This window comes from Acinonyx jubatus, chromosome D3, assembly GCF_027475565.1.
Source record: "Acinonyx jubatus isolate Ajub_Pintada_27869175 chromosome D3, VMU_Ajub_asm_v1.0, whole genome shotgun sequence".
NCBI classification, from domain to species: Eukaryota; Metazoa; Chordata; class Mammalia; order Carnivora; family Felidae; genus Acinonyx; species Acinonyx jubatus.
The window spans coordinates 6,292,074-6,306,872 of NC_069392.1; the positions used below are offsets into that span (position 1 = coordinate 6,292,074).

General features: G+C 44.9%; 1 protein-coding gene across 4 annotated transcripts in view; it reads left to right on the forward strand.

Annotated features, from left to right (window-relative positions):
• RILPL2 (Rab interacting lysosomal protein like 2) overlaps positions 1-14,799 on the forward strand; it is a 35,404-nt gene that overhangs the window by 12,398 nt on the left and 8,207 nt on the right. The window contains exons 1-3 of one of the 4 annotated variants that reach the window (XM_027044376.2): positions 4,460-4,602; positions 5,757-6,945; positions 14,128-14,279. In XM_027044376.2, the coding sequence (XP_026900177.1) occupies positions 6,604-6,945; positions 14,128-14,279 (494 nt within the window). In that variant the 5' untranslated portion in view covers positions 4,460-4,602; positions 5,757-6,603. Of the gene's footprint in view, positions 1-4,459; positions 4,603-5,756; positions 6,946-14,127; positions 14,280-14,799 lie in introns of those variants that run through there. The other 3 variants (XM_053206323.1, XM_027044375.2, XM_015063824.3) reach the window with 3 other exon arrangements.

Genomic DNA, 14,799 nt, shown 5'->3' on the forward strand with positions numbered 1-14,799 from the left:
TATTTTCTCTAGCTTACTTTATTGTGAGAATACAGTGTATGATACGCATAACATACAAAATATGTGTTGATTGACTACATTATTGGCAAGGCTTCCAGCCAACAATAGGCTATTAGTAGTTAAGTTTTGGGAGAATCAAAAGTTATACGTGGATTTCTGACTGCGTGTGGGGTCGGAGCCCCTACCCGTCATGTTGTTCAAGGGTCAACAGGTTCAAGGGTGATTAGAAATTAATAACACAATATTCTACAAAGCCAGCAGAAGACCTGGAGGGCAGCGTGGACCACCCTAGTTGACATTTGTGCACACGGATAGCATCTTATGCAGATCTGCCAGCACTGGGCCGGGATCATTCGTTTCTCTCAACGACTATTTGAGGAACAGATTTTTACATTCCAGGGTGGATCAAGAGCTGGGCTGGAGAGTGGGGAGGAGAATTTGATTCCCTTCTGCCAAAATTTCCTTTAATGCTTCCCCACCCACTCGGCACCCTAAATAAACATTTCACCTAAGTTAAAAAAAAAAAAAAGTATGCTCTTGTGCAAACAGATTAAAAACTAGTGCCCTGGGCACTGCCCTTCCTACAACCAGATTCTTTTCTAAAGCCCTTCAACTCCTAGAGATGAAGTCACTGACCCGGGATTGCAGGCATTTAAGCCAAACTGGGAAGTCTCCAAAATCTTTGCTGTTTCCGTGCATGATTTATGGGTAAGAAGACCTGGAAATAATTTAAAGAACGTGAAGAAAGCCATATTGATGTACCACCCAGGAAATAAGTGGTGCCATAGGTATTCACAGGAGCGTAAGACTTAAGTCTACTTAACGTACCAAGATAGGACCACCAGATGTTTGCTAATGGAACTTAACTGCTGGTGGGCATTAGCCTGCAAACATTTTTGGTTTTTTTAAGTGTGACCCACCCACAACTTTTGTTTTCCATGTCACTTTTTCCTTTGTTTAACCATAAGGCATGACTTTACTCTAGGATCCCTTTTGCACTTTGGTTTCTACTCAAACACAGAGGGTGGAGTGGGGGTAGTGGGGGGCTAGTGCAGCTATATACACTTTTTTTTATGTTTATTTATTTTTAAGGAGAGGGAGAGACAGAGAGAGGGGGAGACACAGAATCCAAAGCGGACTCCAAACTCTGAGCTGTCAGGGCTCCAAGCTTTGAGCTGTCAGCACAGAGCCCTACACAGGGCTTGAACTCATGAACTGTGAGATCATGACCTAAGCTGAAGTCGAACGCTTAACCAACTGAGCCACCCAGGCACCCCTATATATACTGTCTTAAATCTCAGGGGAAGAGTGTTTCTTCAATTCTTTTTAAAACTTTGTACGGGGCACCTGGGTGGCTCAGTCGGTTGAGTGGCCGACTTCCGCTAAGGTCATGATCTTGAGGTCCGTGAGTTCGAGCCCTGCATCGGGCTCTGTGCTGACAGCCTGGAGCCTGTTTCAGATTCTGTGTCTCCCTCTCTCTCTGACCCTCCCCCGTTCATGCTCTGTCTCTCTCTGTCTCAAAAATAAATACATGTTTAAAAAAATGTTTTTAAACTTTGTATAATGATATATCCTTGTGACTTTTTTTAAGTTTATTTATTTGAGAGACAGAAAGAGAGAGAACAGGGGAGAGGCAGAGAGAGAGAGAAAGAGAGAGAGAGAATCCTAAGCAGGCTCCATGCTGTCAGCACAGAGCCTGACGTGGGGCTCAAACTCACAAACTGTGAGCTCATGACCTGAGCCCAAGTTGAGTCAGAGGATTAACCGACTGAGCCACCCAGGCACCCCTATCCTTGTGACTTTAAAAAACTTTGTTGTAAACATGTTCTACATGTGTTACTAATCCAACTTTCCATATCTCGTTCCCCAATAATTATATGAACTTGGGAAATTTCTTATGTTTCATATTTGAGTGGTAACTAGCTTATGATAATAGCTGACATCTACTGAGCACTTACTATGTGCCAGTCACTGTTCTAAAGCACTTCACAACAGTCTTATGAACTAGATTTTTTTAATGTTTGTTTATTTATTTATTTATGAAAGAGAGAGAGAGAGAGAGAGCACGCACGAGCATGGGAGGGACAGAGAGAGAGAGGGAGACACAGAATCCAAAGTAGGCTCCAGGCTGCCACCCAGACAGAGCCACCCAGGAGCCCCACAAACTAGATTTTATCCTTATCCCCATATTACAGATGGCAAAACTAAGCCCCAGAGTAGAGGCATGATTTACTTACCTAACATCACACAGCTTGCCAGTGGCAGATTCAAGTGTTCAATATCTGAATACTTGTGGTCTGGTCTAGAACCCACCCTTTTGAACACTGTGCTATCATTTATTGTTTTTCAAACTTGAGCATGCATTAGAATTATCTAGAGGGCTGTGGAAACACAGATTGCTAGGGCCTATTCCCCAAGTTTCTGATTCAGTGGGTCAAGAATTTGCATTGCTGAGAAGTTTCCATGCACCCCATTGCTGGTGGTCTGGGGAGAACACTTTAAGAACCGCTGTTGTAACTCATAACTGTTTTCATAATTTCCCAGTGGAGAGAGAAGGGTTGAGACTGTCGAATTCTATGAGGGATCTAAGAGTTGAGATCATTAACGCTTTATAATAATAGCCAATAATAGCCAACATCCATTGATGCTTATGATGTGCTAGACCCTGGACTAGGCACTTCTCATGCATTATGTCATCAAACCTTCATGCCAGTCTTGGGGAATACTTTTATTTTTTCCAGTTTCCAGTGAAGACATGTGGATTTGGAGAGATTGGGGAACTTGATCAAACTTACGTACCAGCAAGTGGCAATTGTGATGTTCAAGTCATACTGCTCAACTCCAGAGCCCAGTTGACCACGACACTATAGACTTTGCACGTAGTAGGTGCTCTGTCTCTCTGGATTTGCCTCTTGACATTTCACACAAACGGAATCATACAATAGGAGGTCTTTTGTGACTGGCTTGACTTGGTGTAACTTCCCAGTAATGAGTTATGACATATGTGAAATGTTGTCTGTGAGAGAAGCTCATTTAGAGACTGTGCCAGAAGTTCTTAAGGGGGCTCGTCATGCAGGTACCTTCTGCCTAGCACATACCAAAATTCCAGACTCCCAGGAGGAAGCCAGTGAACTATGCTGTTTGCATGAATAATTAAGGAACACTGAGCTACTCTTTTCAGATGGGGTGGTGGGAACCCTCCCCAAACACAAGTTCCCAGATCCTAGCTAAGGCCAAGCTTGAAAGCAGGATTTTCCAATGAGAGCATTCCCGGGCCTGCTATGTTAACTGTTTTCGCACAAATTTCGATAGGGATTATGCTGATTCTGGAGATCAGTTGGAAATGTAAGATGGAGAATATTGCCATCTTAACCATCGTGTTATAATTTATAACACGTGATGTCTTTCCATTTATTTACATCTTAATTCCTGTCAATGAGATTTTGTAGTTTTCAGTGTGCAGGTCGTCTTCTTCATTTGTTAAATTTATTTTTAAATATTTTATTCTTTTTGATGCCACTGTTAAGTGGAATTGTTTTCTAAATTTTATTTTCAGATTATTCCTTGCAAGTATATAGAAATGCAATTGGTTTTTGTATATGGATCTTGTATCTTGGAACCTTGAGCTGTTTATTAGCTCTAATAGTTGTGTGTGTGTGTGTGTGTGTGTAATCTTTAGCCTGTTACTATGGTGGATGACATAGGTTATCTTTTCTGAACCAGCCTTGAATCCCTGGAATAAACCCTGCTTAATCATGGTGTATAATAATTTTTATGTAGTGCTGAATTCTGTTTGCTAATATCGTGCTAAATATTTTACATCTATTTTTACTTTACCCATGTTTTATCTAGATTTTTTTTGTTTTTTGTTTGTTTTTAAGTAGGCTCCAGGGGTGCCTGGGTGGCTCAGTCGGTTAAGTGTCCAACTCTTGGTTTCAACTCAGGTCATGACCTCACAGTTCGGTTTGTGAGATCCAGTCCCTCATTGGGCTCTACGCTGACAGCATGGAGCCTACCTGGGATTCTCTCTTTCCTTTCTCTCTGCCCTTCCCCCACTCACACTGACGTGCTCTCTCTCTCTGTCTCTCTCTCTCTCTCTCAAAATAAATAAATAAACTAAAAAAAAAGTAGGCTCCATGACCTGAGCCTAAATCAAGAGTGCGACATTTAACCGACTGAGCCACCCAAGTGCCCCTAGGTTTTTTTATTATTGCATAGTAGGAGTTCTTTGTATAATCTGGATAATAACCCCTAATAACCCCTTATCGGATTTGACTTGCAGATATATTCACGCATTCTGTAGGCTGCTTTTACACTGTTAATTGTGGTCTTGGACACAAGTTTCACAAGTTTTATTTTCTTATTTTTATATATTTTTGGATGCACAAGATGTTTTTTTAATGTTTTTTTTAATTTATTTGGTTTTTATTTTTGAGAGAGAGGAAGAGAGAGCGAGCAGGGGAGGGGGAAAGAGAGAGGGAGACACAGAATCTGAAGCAGCTACAGGCTCTGAACTATTAGCCTGTCGTGGGGCTCAAACTCATGGACCGTGGGATCGTGACCTGAGCCGAAGTTGGAAGCTTAACTGACTGAGCCACCCAGGTGCCCCTGTTTTTTTTCTTTTAACTTTCAAAGACAGAGTGTGAGCAGGGGAGGGGCAGAGAGAGAGGGGGAGACAGAGGATCAGAATTGGGCTCGATGCGGGGCTCGAACCCACGAACCCTGAGATCGTGACCTGACCTGAGGTCAGATGTTCAACCTACTGAACCACCTAGGCACCCTGAATGCACAAGTTTTAAGTGTTGATGTAGTCCTGTTTATGTATTTATTCTTTCTTTGCCTGTGCTTTTGAAGAAATCGTTGCTAAATCCAGTGACATAAAGCTTTTCCCCTATGTTTTCTTCTAAGAGGTTTATAGCTTTGTCTTTTGTATCTATTTTGAGTTAATTTTTATATATGGTGTAAGGCAAGGGTCCACCTTTATACTTTTGCATGTAGGTATCCAATTTTTCCAACAACATTTGTTGAAAAGACTGTCCTCCGCCCCCACCCCACCCCCCGCCCAAGAATGGTCTTAGCACCCTTGTTGAAAATTATTGGACCATATTTGCTAGGGTTTATTTCTGGGCACTCTGTTCTAATCCTTCATTCCTTTTTATGGTGGAGTAATATTCCATTGTTTGGATATACCATATTTTATTTATGGCAAGTCTAACGTTTTATCTCATTTAATCACTGGGCGTTGTCACGTCTGTGATTTATGGATTACTGAGTCCTTGCCCGGGGGCCTGGCTCCAATCTTTAGAACACTGTACTCTGAAAATAGTGTCTTTTCTGTTTGCCTGCTTTGCTCTTTGCTTGTTTTATCCGTGGCCACTCACCATTGTGATGGTAGAACCTCAGTGTGGAGAAAATCAGGTACATCTACCCCCAAAGAAAGGTAGCAATATATTCCCGGGAAAGACCAGCACCATTGCAGAGTTTTCTGCCTATGACTATTACAAATTTCTAATCAAACCTAAAAGAACTCGTTTTGTAATCCACACTGCTAATATTCTTACTAATACCCTATCTGTAGAATGCTTTCTAATTTTCAAAGTAGTGATTTTTGTCTTGTTTATTACTCCTAACACCCCAGCCCACGTGCCACGTGTCTCTCACACAACTGGGGTTTGTTGGAGAACACTTTCTGCGTGCTTCCGAAGTACTTTTGTCACATGCAGTATCTCATGACCTCACCTCGTATGTTCCTGCAGCAACCTCACCACGTAAGTGCTCTTACTCCCCGAGCAGGAAGCTGAGGGTTAAGTCATCTGCCAAGCCTGCAACGCTGCCTAAGGGGAGGAGCCCAGGAATCGGCCAAGTGCACAGCGCAGGGATTCTCCATTTTATTGAGAGTCAGATGCCACACACAGGTCCTGGTGACAACCGACCCGGGAGTTGTGCGCGACCCGGGCCTCCCGACTCCCGCGCGCAGCCACCAACAGCAGTCCTCTGTTTTGCCGTGGGCTTCCGAAAGTATCCCCACCCCCCACCCCCCAACCCCACAGAGACCCGGATATTCCTCCACGTACAATGCAAATTCTATGGCTGGAAAGCGTGAGCACAGCAGAAAAAGTTGTGGGCTTTTCACCTTTCTTTTCCAGACTCGCTGTGGAAACTCCGCTGCGTCTCCATAGAAACCCGGCGGCGGTGGCGGCCGTCACCGGGGGCGGGGCTCAGGCGGAGGCCCTTCCCCCTCCCCGGTTTGCAACCCCTCCCAGCCAGGAGAAATCGCGGTCACCCTTAACCTCTGCGTTCCTCTTCTCGGCTGCCCTCCCTTTCTGTTGTCTTTTCGTGCCCCAAACCACATCCTGGAGGCCGCCCTCCTGCACGGTCCTCAGCGGGGCCGGTGCACCAGGCGTCCGGGCCCGGGAGCCGTAGCGCTCGGCCTCTCTGTCCCGGGCCCACCCCTCGGCCGCGCTGATTGGCCGCTCCTGGGCCACCCTCGGTCCCCGGGCAGGCAGGGTCTCAGCCTGCGGAAAGTTTTCTGCGCCGGGAGGAAGTTAGACTTTTGGAGATTGTGAGAAAGCAGCTCTCGTGGCTGCAGGGTTCTGGGCGGCCATGGAGGAGCCCCCTTTGCGAGAGGAGGAAGAGGAGGAGGGGGAAGAAGAGGAGGAAGAAGGAGACGAGGCTGGGCCCGCGGGGGCTTTGGGCAAGAGCCCCTTCCAGTTGACCGCCGAAGACGTGTATGATATCTCCTATGTGATGGGCCGCGAGCTGATGGCCCTGGGCAGCGACCCCCGGGTGACACAGCTGCAGTTCAAGATCGTCCGCGTCCTGGAGATGCTGGAGACGCTGGTGAATGAGAGCAACCTGACCGTGGAGGAGCTGAGAATGGAGAGGGACAGCCTCAAGAAGGAGGTGGAGGGGCTGCGGACAGAGGGCTCAGCGGCCGGCAGGGAGGTGAGTGCGGGCTGCAGGGCGTGGGAGGAGAGTACCCAGGGTCCCCGAGCCCCTGAAAACAACCACAGCGCCTGTCCAATCCTCAGATTAGAAGCATTGTGATAGCTACATTTATTGAGCACTTACTAGGTGCTGGGCCCTGTGCCGAGTTTGTTCTGCATCAGGGCCTCCCAGCATTTTTGACGTGACCTAGAGCGGTGGCTCTCCTGCTTTAGCGTGCCGCGGAATCGTCTGGGGTGTTCCATTAAAACACACATCACTGGGCCCTAGCCCCAGAGTTTTAGATTCCAAAGGGGGCCTGGAAATCTGCATTTCTAACAGGTTCCATCACATTTTGAGAATCTCGACCTCTAGTAAGAAATAAATTCTAAGGGAGAGAAATCAGTGCCGAGGCCACCAAAAGACACCTACAAGAATGTTCAGAGCACTTTTCTTCAGAAGTGTGCCGAGCTGGAGCAAATGCTACAGAAGAATGGATTTTTAAATTGTGGTATAGTCGCTGTGGAATACTACACAGCAGGGGAAAAGAGCAGCTGTGGGCATGACTCTCAGTGGTGTTACACAGGGAGACAGGAGACTGTCCCAAAAGAGAATCTACTGTGTATTTACGTGAAACTGCAGCACAGGCAAAATAACCTGTTTTTATAGAAGACAGATTGGTGGTAACCCCAGGGAGGGGAGAGCAGGGGGAAGGTTCATGGGGAGCTCATCTGGGTGTGGTCACATGGGTGTATACCTATGTTAATAATTATCGAGCTAGGGGCACCTGGCTAGCTGTCAGAGGAGCGTGTGACTCTTGTTCTCAGAGGTCATGAGTTCAAGCCCCACTTGGGGGTAGAGATTACTTAAAATAAATAAGTTTTTTAAAAAAATCATCCAGCTATAAACTCAAGATTAGTGCATGTGTGTTATACCTCTATTTTACAGAATTACCTATTATATCACTATCCAATATTGATGAAACAGAAGTTTCAAGAAACAATTTACCCTAACTCACCCTTATTAAACATGATGCACAATCACACTTGCCTGTTCTATTTTTATGAGTTTTTTAAACTATTATTTAAAAATTTTTTTCTTTAATCCTTATTTATTTTTGAGAGAGAGAAAGAGCAAGAGCGGGGAAGGGACAGAGAGAGAGGAAGACACAGAATCTGAAGCAGGCTCCAGGCTCTGAGCTGTCAGCACAGAGCCCAATCAGGGGCTCGAACTCACAAAGCATGAGATCGTGACCTGAGCCAAAGTCAGACGCTCGACCAACTGAGCTACCCAGGTGCCCCGGAGTATTTTTTTATTTTACAGTGAGAGAGAGCATGAGCAGGGGAGGGGACAGAGATAGAAAGAATCTTTTTTTTAAAAATGTTTATTTATTTATTTTGAGGGAGAGAGAGAGCAGGGGAGGGAGAGAGAGAGGGAGAGAGAGAGAATCGCAAATAGGCTCTGCACTGTCAGCACAGAGCCCAACACAGGGCTCAAACTCAATAACCACGAGATCATGACCTGAGCCGAAGTCAAGGGTAGGTTGGACCCTTAACAGACTGAGCCACGCTGGTGCCCCATGAAAGAGAGAGAATCTTCAGCAGGCTCCATGCTCAGTATTGGAGCCTGATGAAGGGCTTGCTCCCATGACCCTGAGATTATGACCTGAGCCCAAATCAAGAGTTGGTCGCTCAACCAACTGAGCCACCCAGGTGCCCCTATTTTTATGAGTTTTAAAATTCTTGTTGCAATTGATTGAATTAAGACCATGAATTATTAGTGGTCTCCAGCCACAACTGAAAAAAAACAAAACTGTTCTAAGTGGACATCTCACTTAATCCTCTTACTATCAGCATATCCATTTTATAGAAATGGAGGCATAGAATAGTTAAGTGATTTGCCAGGTGACTTTCTCGGAGTAAGAGATGAAGACAGGGTTTGAGCTCAGAGATGCTAGTCTCAACCTGTGCACACTAAATGCAGACATTTGACCTCATTTGCTGGAATGACATTTGATGAGCAACTTCATAGAGCTGGATCCTGGGGCTGCAGAGGTAAATTAGACAGGAGCCTTCCCTCCCAGAGCTCACATCGAGTGGGAGAGCTAAGACACCCACACCTCCCGAATCACAAACCAAGAAGTGTGCCGGGAAAGGACAACAGGAACAGGGCGCTGACATTCGCGGGGGGAAAAAAGAGTGAAAGTTTCTGGTCACTTCTCTGGCAAACTTTTATTTCACCTACTCACGTGTCAGAGTGACAACAGTGTTTGTGGATACATTTCTGCTTTAGTGTCCGTCATATAAGGTGGCTGAGTATCATGAGTACCATTCATAGCCTGGCTTTGAAGACTCGAGAGAAGTTAAACGTCTTGCTCAGGATGGCTCAGCTCACATTCTGAGCTCATTCCCGTCACCTCCGATTCCAGGAACGAGGATATGGAGGGAGCCCCACACGGACCATGTACAGCGTGCTCTGCCCAGGGGCCGGGTGATTTTCTGTAGTGGGCACAGCGGACAAGCTTTATCAGGCAGCAGATGAGATGGCATGTTCCTCCCAAACCTTAAACCCTAAGCCCAGAAGTGGGGAAAGGGGCAGAGAGAATGAATGTTTAGCGCCACTAGGCAGTTCATAAAAATACATCTTCTTCCTCTTTTTCTTTTAACTATGGTAAAGTACACATGAAATTTGCCATCCTAACCATTTCTAAGTGCACAGTGAAGTGGCATTGAAGTATATTCACGCTGTTGTGTAACCATCACCACTGTCCTTGCAGAATTCTTTTCATCTCACAAAACAAACTCTGTCTCTGTGAAACACCAGCTCCTTATTCCCCCCTCCCCGTGTCTATTTTCTATCTCTGTGAATTTGCCTATTCCAGCTACTACATATAAGAGAATAATATGTGTTTCCTTTTGTCACTGGCTTATTTCACTGAGCACAGTGTCTTCAAGGGTCATCCATGGCATAGCAGGTGTCAGAACTCCCCACCTTTTAACAGCTGAGTAATCGTCTGTTGTGTGGAGATACCATATTTTGTTTGTCCGTGCATCTGTTGGTGGATGCCTGGTTTGCTTCTACTTTTTGGCTAGTGTGAATAATGCTGCTATGAACGTGGATGTATAAATATCTCTTCGGGCCCCTGCTTTCACTGCTTTGGGTATACAATTAGAAGTGGAATTGCTGGGGGGACCCGGCTCAGTCGGTTGAGCGTCCGACTTCGGCTCAGGTCATGATCTCACGGTTCATGAGTTTGAGCCCCGCGTCAGGCTCTGTGCAGACGGCTCAGAGCCTGGAGCCTGCTTCGGATTCCGCCTCCCTCTCTCTCTGCCCCTCCCCCGCTCCTGTGCTTGAGGTCTCTTGCTCTCTCGTTCCCTCTCTCTCTCAAAAGCAAATATATAAACATTAAAAAAAAAAAAGTATGTGGGTACCTGGGTGGCTCATTCTGTTGTGTCTGACTTAGGCTCAGGTCATGATCTCACGGTTTATGAGTTCGAGCCCCACGTTGGGTTCTGTGCTGACAGCTTGGAGCCTGGAGCCTGCTTCAGATTCTGTGCCTCCTTCTCTCTCTGCCTTCCCCCACTCACACTCTGTCTCTCTGTCTCTGTCTCTCTCAAAAATAAATAAACATTAAAAAATTTTTTAAAAAGAAGTGTAATTGCTGGATCATGGGATAATTCTGTTTTTAATTTTTTAAGGATCTGCCATATGGTTTTCCATAGTGACTGTACCATTTTACATTCCCAACAGCAGTACACAAGAATTCCATCTCCTTTCAATACTTGTTCTTTTCTGTTTTGTTTGTTTACAATAGCCACCCTAATGGGTGCGAGGTAGTTTTTTCCTTTCCCTTTTAAAACTTTAAGTTTAGGGGTGTCTGGGCGGCTCAGTCAGTTAAGCGTCCAGCTCTTGGTTTTGGCTCAGGTCATGATCTCACAGTTCAGGGGCTCAAACCCCGCTTCAGGCTACATGCTGTCATGTGCTGACAGCACGGAACCTGCTTAGAGTTCGCTCTCTCTCCCTCTCTCTCTGCCCCTCCCCTGTTCTCTCTCTCTTTCTCAAAATAAATAAATAAAATAAATGGAAGTTCAAAGTTCAAAAGGTAACAAAAGTGTTCACCTTGAAAACTTTTCCTCCCCAATTCTCTCCACCCCCAGCCAACCACTTACCCTCCCTGGAAAAAATTAAAATGATCAGTTTCTTGTGTGTCCTTCCAGAGGTACTTTACGCAAACAAAAGCAGATGTGAAAATATTTTTTTTCTTTTTTATACAAATGGTATTATAATATATACCCAGCTCTGCCTTTTGTGTATTTTCACTTAACATAGCATGAAAGTTGAGTTAAATCAGGATGAAGAGCTTCTTCATCTTTTAATGGCTTTGAAAACTTCCATTGTACAATATCAATTATTCAGCCTGAGGGTTCTTAACTCGAAGTTCTTAGATGCCCAAGGGAATCGTGATTCTAATCCAAGAGGTCCATGCCCTGGCATGGGAAAAAATTATATTTTCATTTTCATTAACCTCCACGTGAAATGTGTCATTTTCCTCAGTTGCAAATATAGACGACAAACCACAGTAATAATAGCAGTACCTGTGGCAGTCACCAGTGGAAACAGCAGATATTTTCAAGTCCTGTAACAATATAGTTCCCATCTTAAAGCTTTGTTTTTGTTCAGTATTTTACTAGACCTGCCTCTAGATCACCTTATTTTTTTTTTTTAAGTTTATTTATTTTGAGAGAGATCTCAGGAGCAAGTGGGGGAGGGACAGAGAGAGAGGGACAGAATCCCAAGCATTCTCCACACTGTCTGTCACCACAGAGCCTGACATGGGGCTTGAACTCACGAACCATGAGATCATGACCTGAGCCAAAAATCAAGAGTCAATGCTTAACTGACTGAGTCACCCAGGTGCCCCTAGATCACCTTATTTGATAAAGAAGTAGATATAGGGCGCCTGGGTGACTCAGTTGGTTGAGTGTCCAGCTCTTGATTTCAGCTCAGGGCATGATCCCAGGGTTGTGGGATTGAGCCCCGCTTCAGGCTCTGTGCTGAGTGTGGAGCCTACTTAGGATTCTCTCTCTCTTCAGCTCTGCCCCTCTCCCTGGCTCACACTCTCTCTCAAAAAACAACAACAACAACAACAACAACAGAAGAAGAAAATATACATCAAAGTATTTATATACACACACAAAACACATATACGTATATGTATATATGCATATACAAAAGTAATATTTATATATATTATTTATTCACTCACAGTTTTTCTCAACTATTTGAGCAGACATTATGTTAGTTGCAGGATTAGTAGAAGATTAGGACCCTTTACCCTAAAATCTCACAAGACGCACTATTGCATCGTGACAGTAAATGATTAAATTCAGGGGAAAAAGGTCATAGAATACTAAGATCTCATATACTATCCCTATTCAAAATTCATGATAATGCCCTTTACAGCATCTTCTTTCTGGTGCAGAATCTAGTCCAGGGTTACATAGTACCTTTAGTTGACACATTTCTTTAATCTTAAGGAGTTCCTCAGCTTTTCCTTGTGTTTTACAACCTTGACATCTTTGAAGATTATATATCAGTTTGTCTGTAGAACGTCCTTCAATTTAGGTTTGTTTTGATGTGCCATCGTCATCGTTAGATTCAAGATACGCAGTTTAGCAGGAATACCACTGAAGAGATGCTGTGTCCTTCTCAGTGCGATGTATCAGGAGGCACCTGCTTCAGTTTGTGATTATTGGTGATGTTAACTTGCATCACTTGGTTAATGTGGTGTCTGCGAGATTTCTGCACTGTAAAGGTGCCTTTATTCCCTTTGTAATTCATAAGTTGTAGGAAGATGCTTTGAAACTGTGCAAAATATTCTATTCCCCAACAGATTTTCACCCTAAAGTTTTAGATCCATTCCTTAGTCTTGCCTGAATCAATTATTACTAAGTTGGTTGCAAATGGATAATTTTTTTTTTAACTCTGTCATCTTCTGCACTTATTACTTGGCCTTCTGCTGTAAGATACAAATTCCCCTCCTCCTCTCCTGTACTCATCAGATCTCTCCAGAGACACAGAACCAATAGGAGAAATAGCTCTCAATATAAAGAGGATAGTTATTTGAGGAATTGGCTCATGCAGTTATGGAGGCTGAGAAATCTTACTTAAAGTCCGCAAGTTGCAAGCTGGAGAACCAGTGAGTCCTGTGAACTGGGGGTGGGGGGCTGATGGTGGAAATCCTGGTCTGGATCCCAAACCCCAAGAACCAGGAGTGTCAATGTCTGAGGACAAGAGAAGAAGAGATGTCCTGTATCAACTGACGGAGCTCAAATTCACCCTCTTTCCCCCTTTCCTTCCATGTGGGCCCTCAGGCCCTCAGTGGATTGGATGATGCCCGCCCCGCCCCCCCAGCTGCTTTACTCAGCTCACCAAACCAAATGCTAATATCTTCCAGAAACACCTTCACAGACACACCCAGAAATGTTTAACCAGCTTTCTGGGCATCCCTTAGCCCAGACAAGTAAAATTAGACACATAAAATTAGCCATCACATCCCCATTAATTAGTTAATTGATTTAAATTTTAAGTATGAACTCCTGAATTCTCTTTTTATGTGAACTGTTACTGTCCATTCCTGTTATTACTCGTTTTGATACTCAAATTGTTCTCAGTCTGGCCAGGGGGAACTCCTTCAAACTGTCATTTTGACATTTTGTTCCCTTCCGCAAGGAAACGTTCCAGGCTCATCTTATAGTTTTCCTGTTCCAACCCTGAAATCAGCCATTCTCCAAGGAGCCTTGGTTGTTTACTTGGAGAATGGTACTTAGAACTTTTGCTTCTTTACCATCAACCAAACACTTCCAACAGGCAGCGTCTCATCCGATAGGGTGCCTGGGAGTAACAAAACAGAATTTTCCTTTCTGGGGTGGACAGTCCATCTTTTTACTTTTTTTTAAGAAAATGTTTTTAATGTTTATTTTTTTGAGAGAGAGAGTGCGAGCAGGGGCGGAGCAGAGAGGGAGACAGAATCTGAAGCTGGCTCCTGTCAGCACAGAGCCCGACGTGGGGCTCGAACCCACGGACCACGAGATCATGACCTGAGCTGAAGTCGGACGCTTAACCGACTGAGCCACCCAGGGACTCCAACAGTCCAAGTGCATGAGGGAAACTGTATAAGCAACCCGATATCTTTTCTTACAGGTAAACCTGGGACCAGACAAAATGGTGGTTGACCTGACAGACCCCAACCGGCCACGCTTCACTCTACAGGAGCTAAGGGATGTGCTCCAGGAGCGCAACAAACTCAAGTCCCAGCTGCTGCTGGTGCAGGAAGAGCTGCAGTGCTATAAGAGGTGGGGCTCTGATGCCGTGGGGACCCCTGCACTGAAGGATCAGACCCCGTCTGGAATTCCGTGATGTGCTATGTATTCGTTCTTGTGTTCACTCAGCCAGTTTCTCAAAGACCTAGTATTCCTGGGGAATAGCAGTGAACAAAACAGAGAAAGTCCATGCTAGTCTAGGGGAAGACAAGCAATCAACAAGGAAATCTGAAATGAACACGCAGGATAATGGCGACAAGTGGTCTAAAAAATGTAAAACAAGGTGACATGGGGCGCCTGGGTGGCTCAGTTGGTTAAGCATCTGACTCTTGATTTCGGCTCAGGTCATGATCTCACAGTTAGTGAGCTAGAGCCCCACTCTGCTCACAGCGCAGAGGCTGCTTAGGATTCTCTCTCTGCCCCTCTCCTGCTTCCTCGCTCTCTCTCAAAATCAATAAATGAACAAAACATCTTTCAAAACAAGGTGAGGGGCGCCTGGGTGGCTCAGTAAGTTACGCATCCGACTTCGGCTCAGGTCATGATCTTCCAGTTT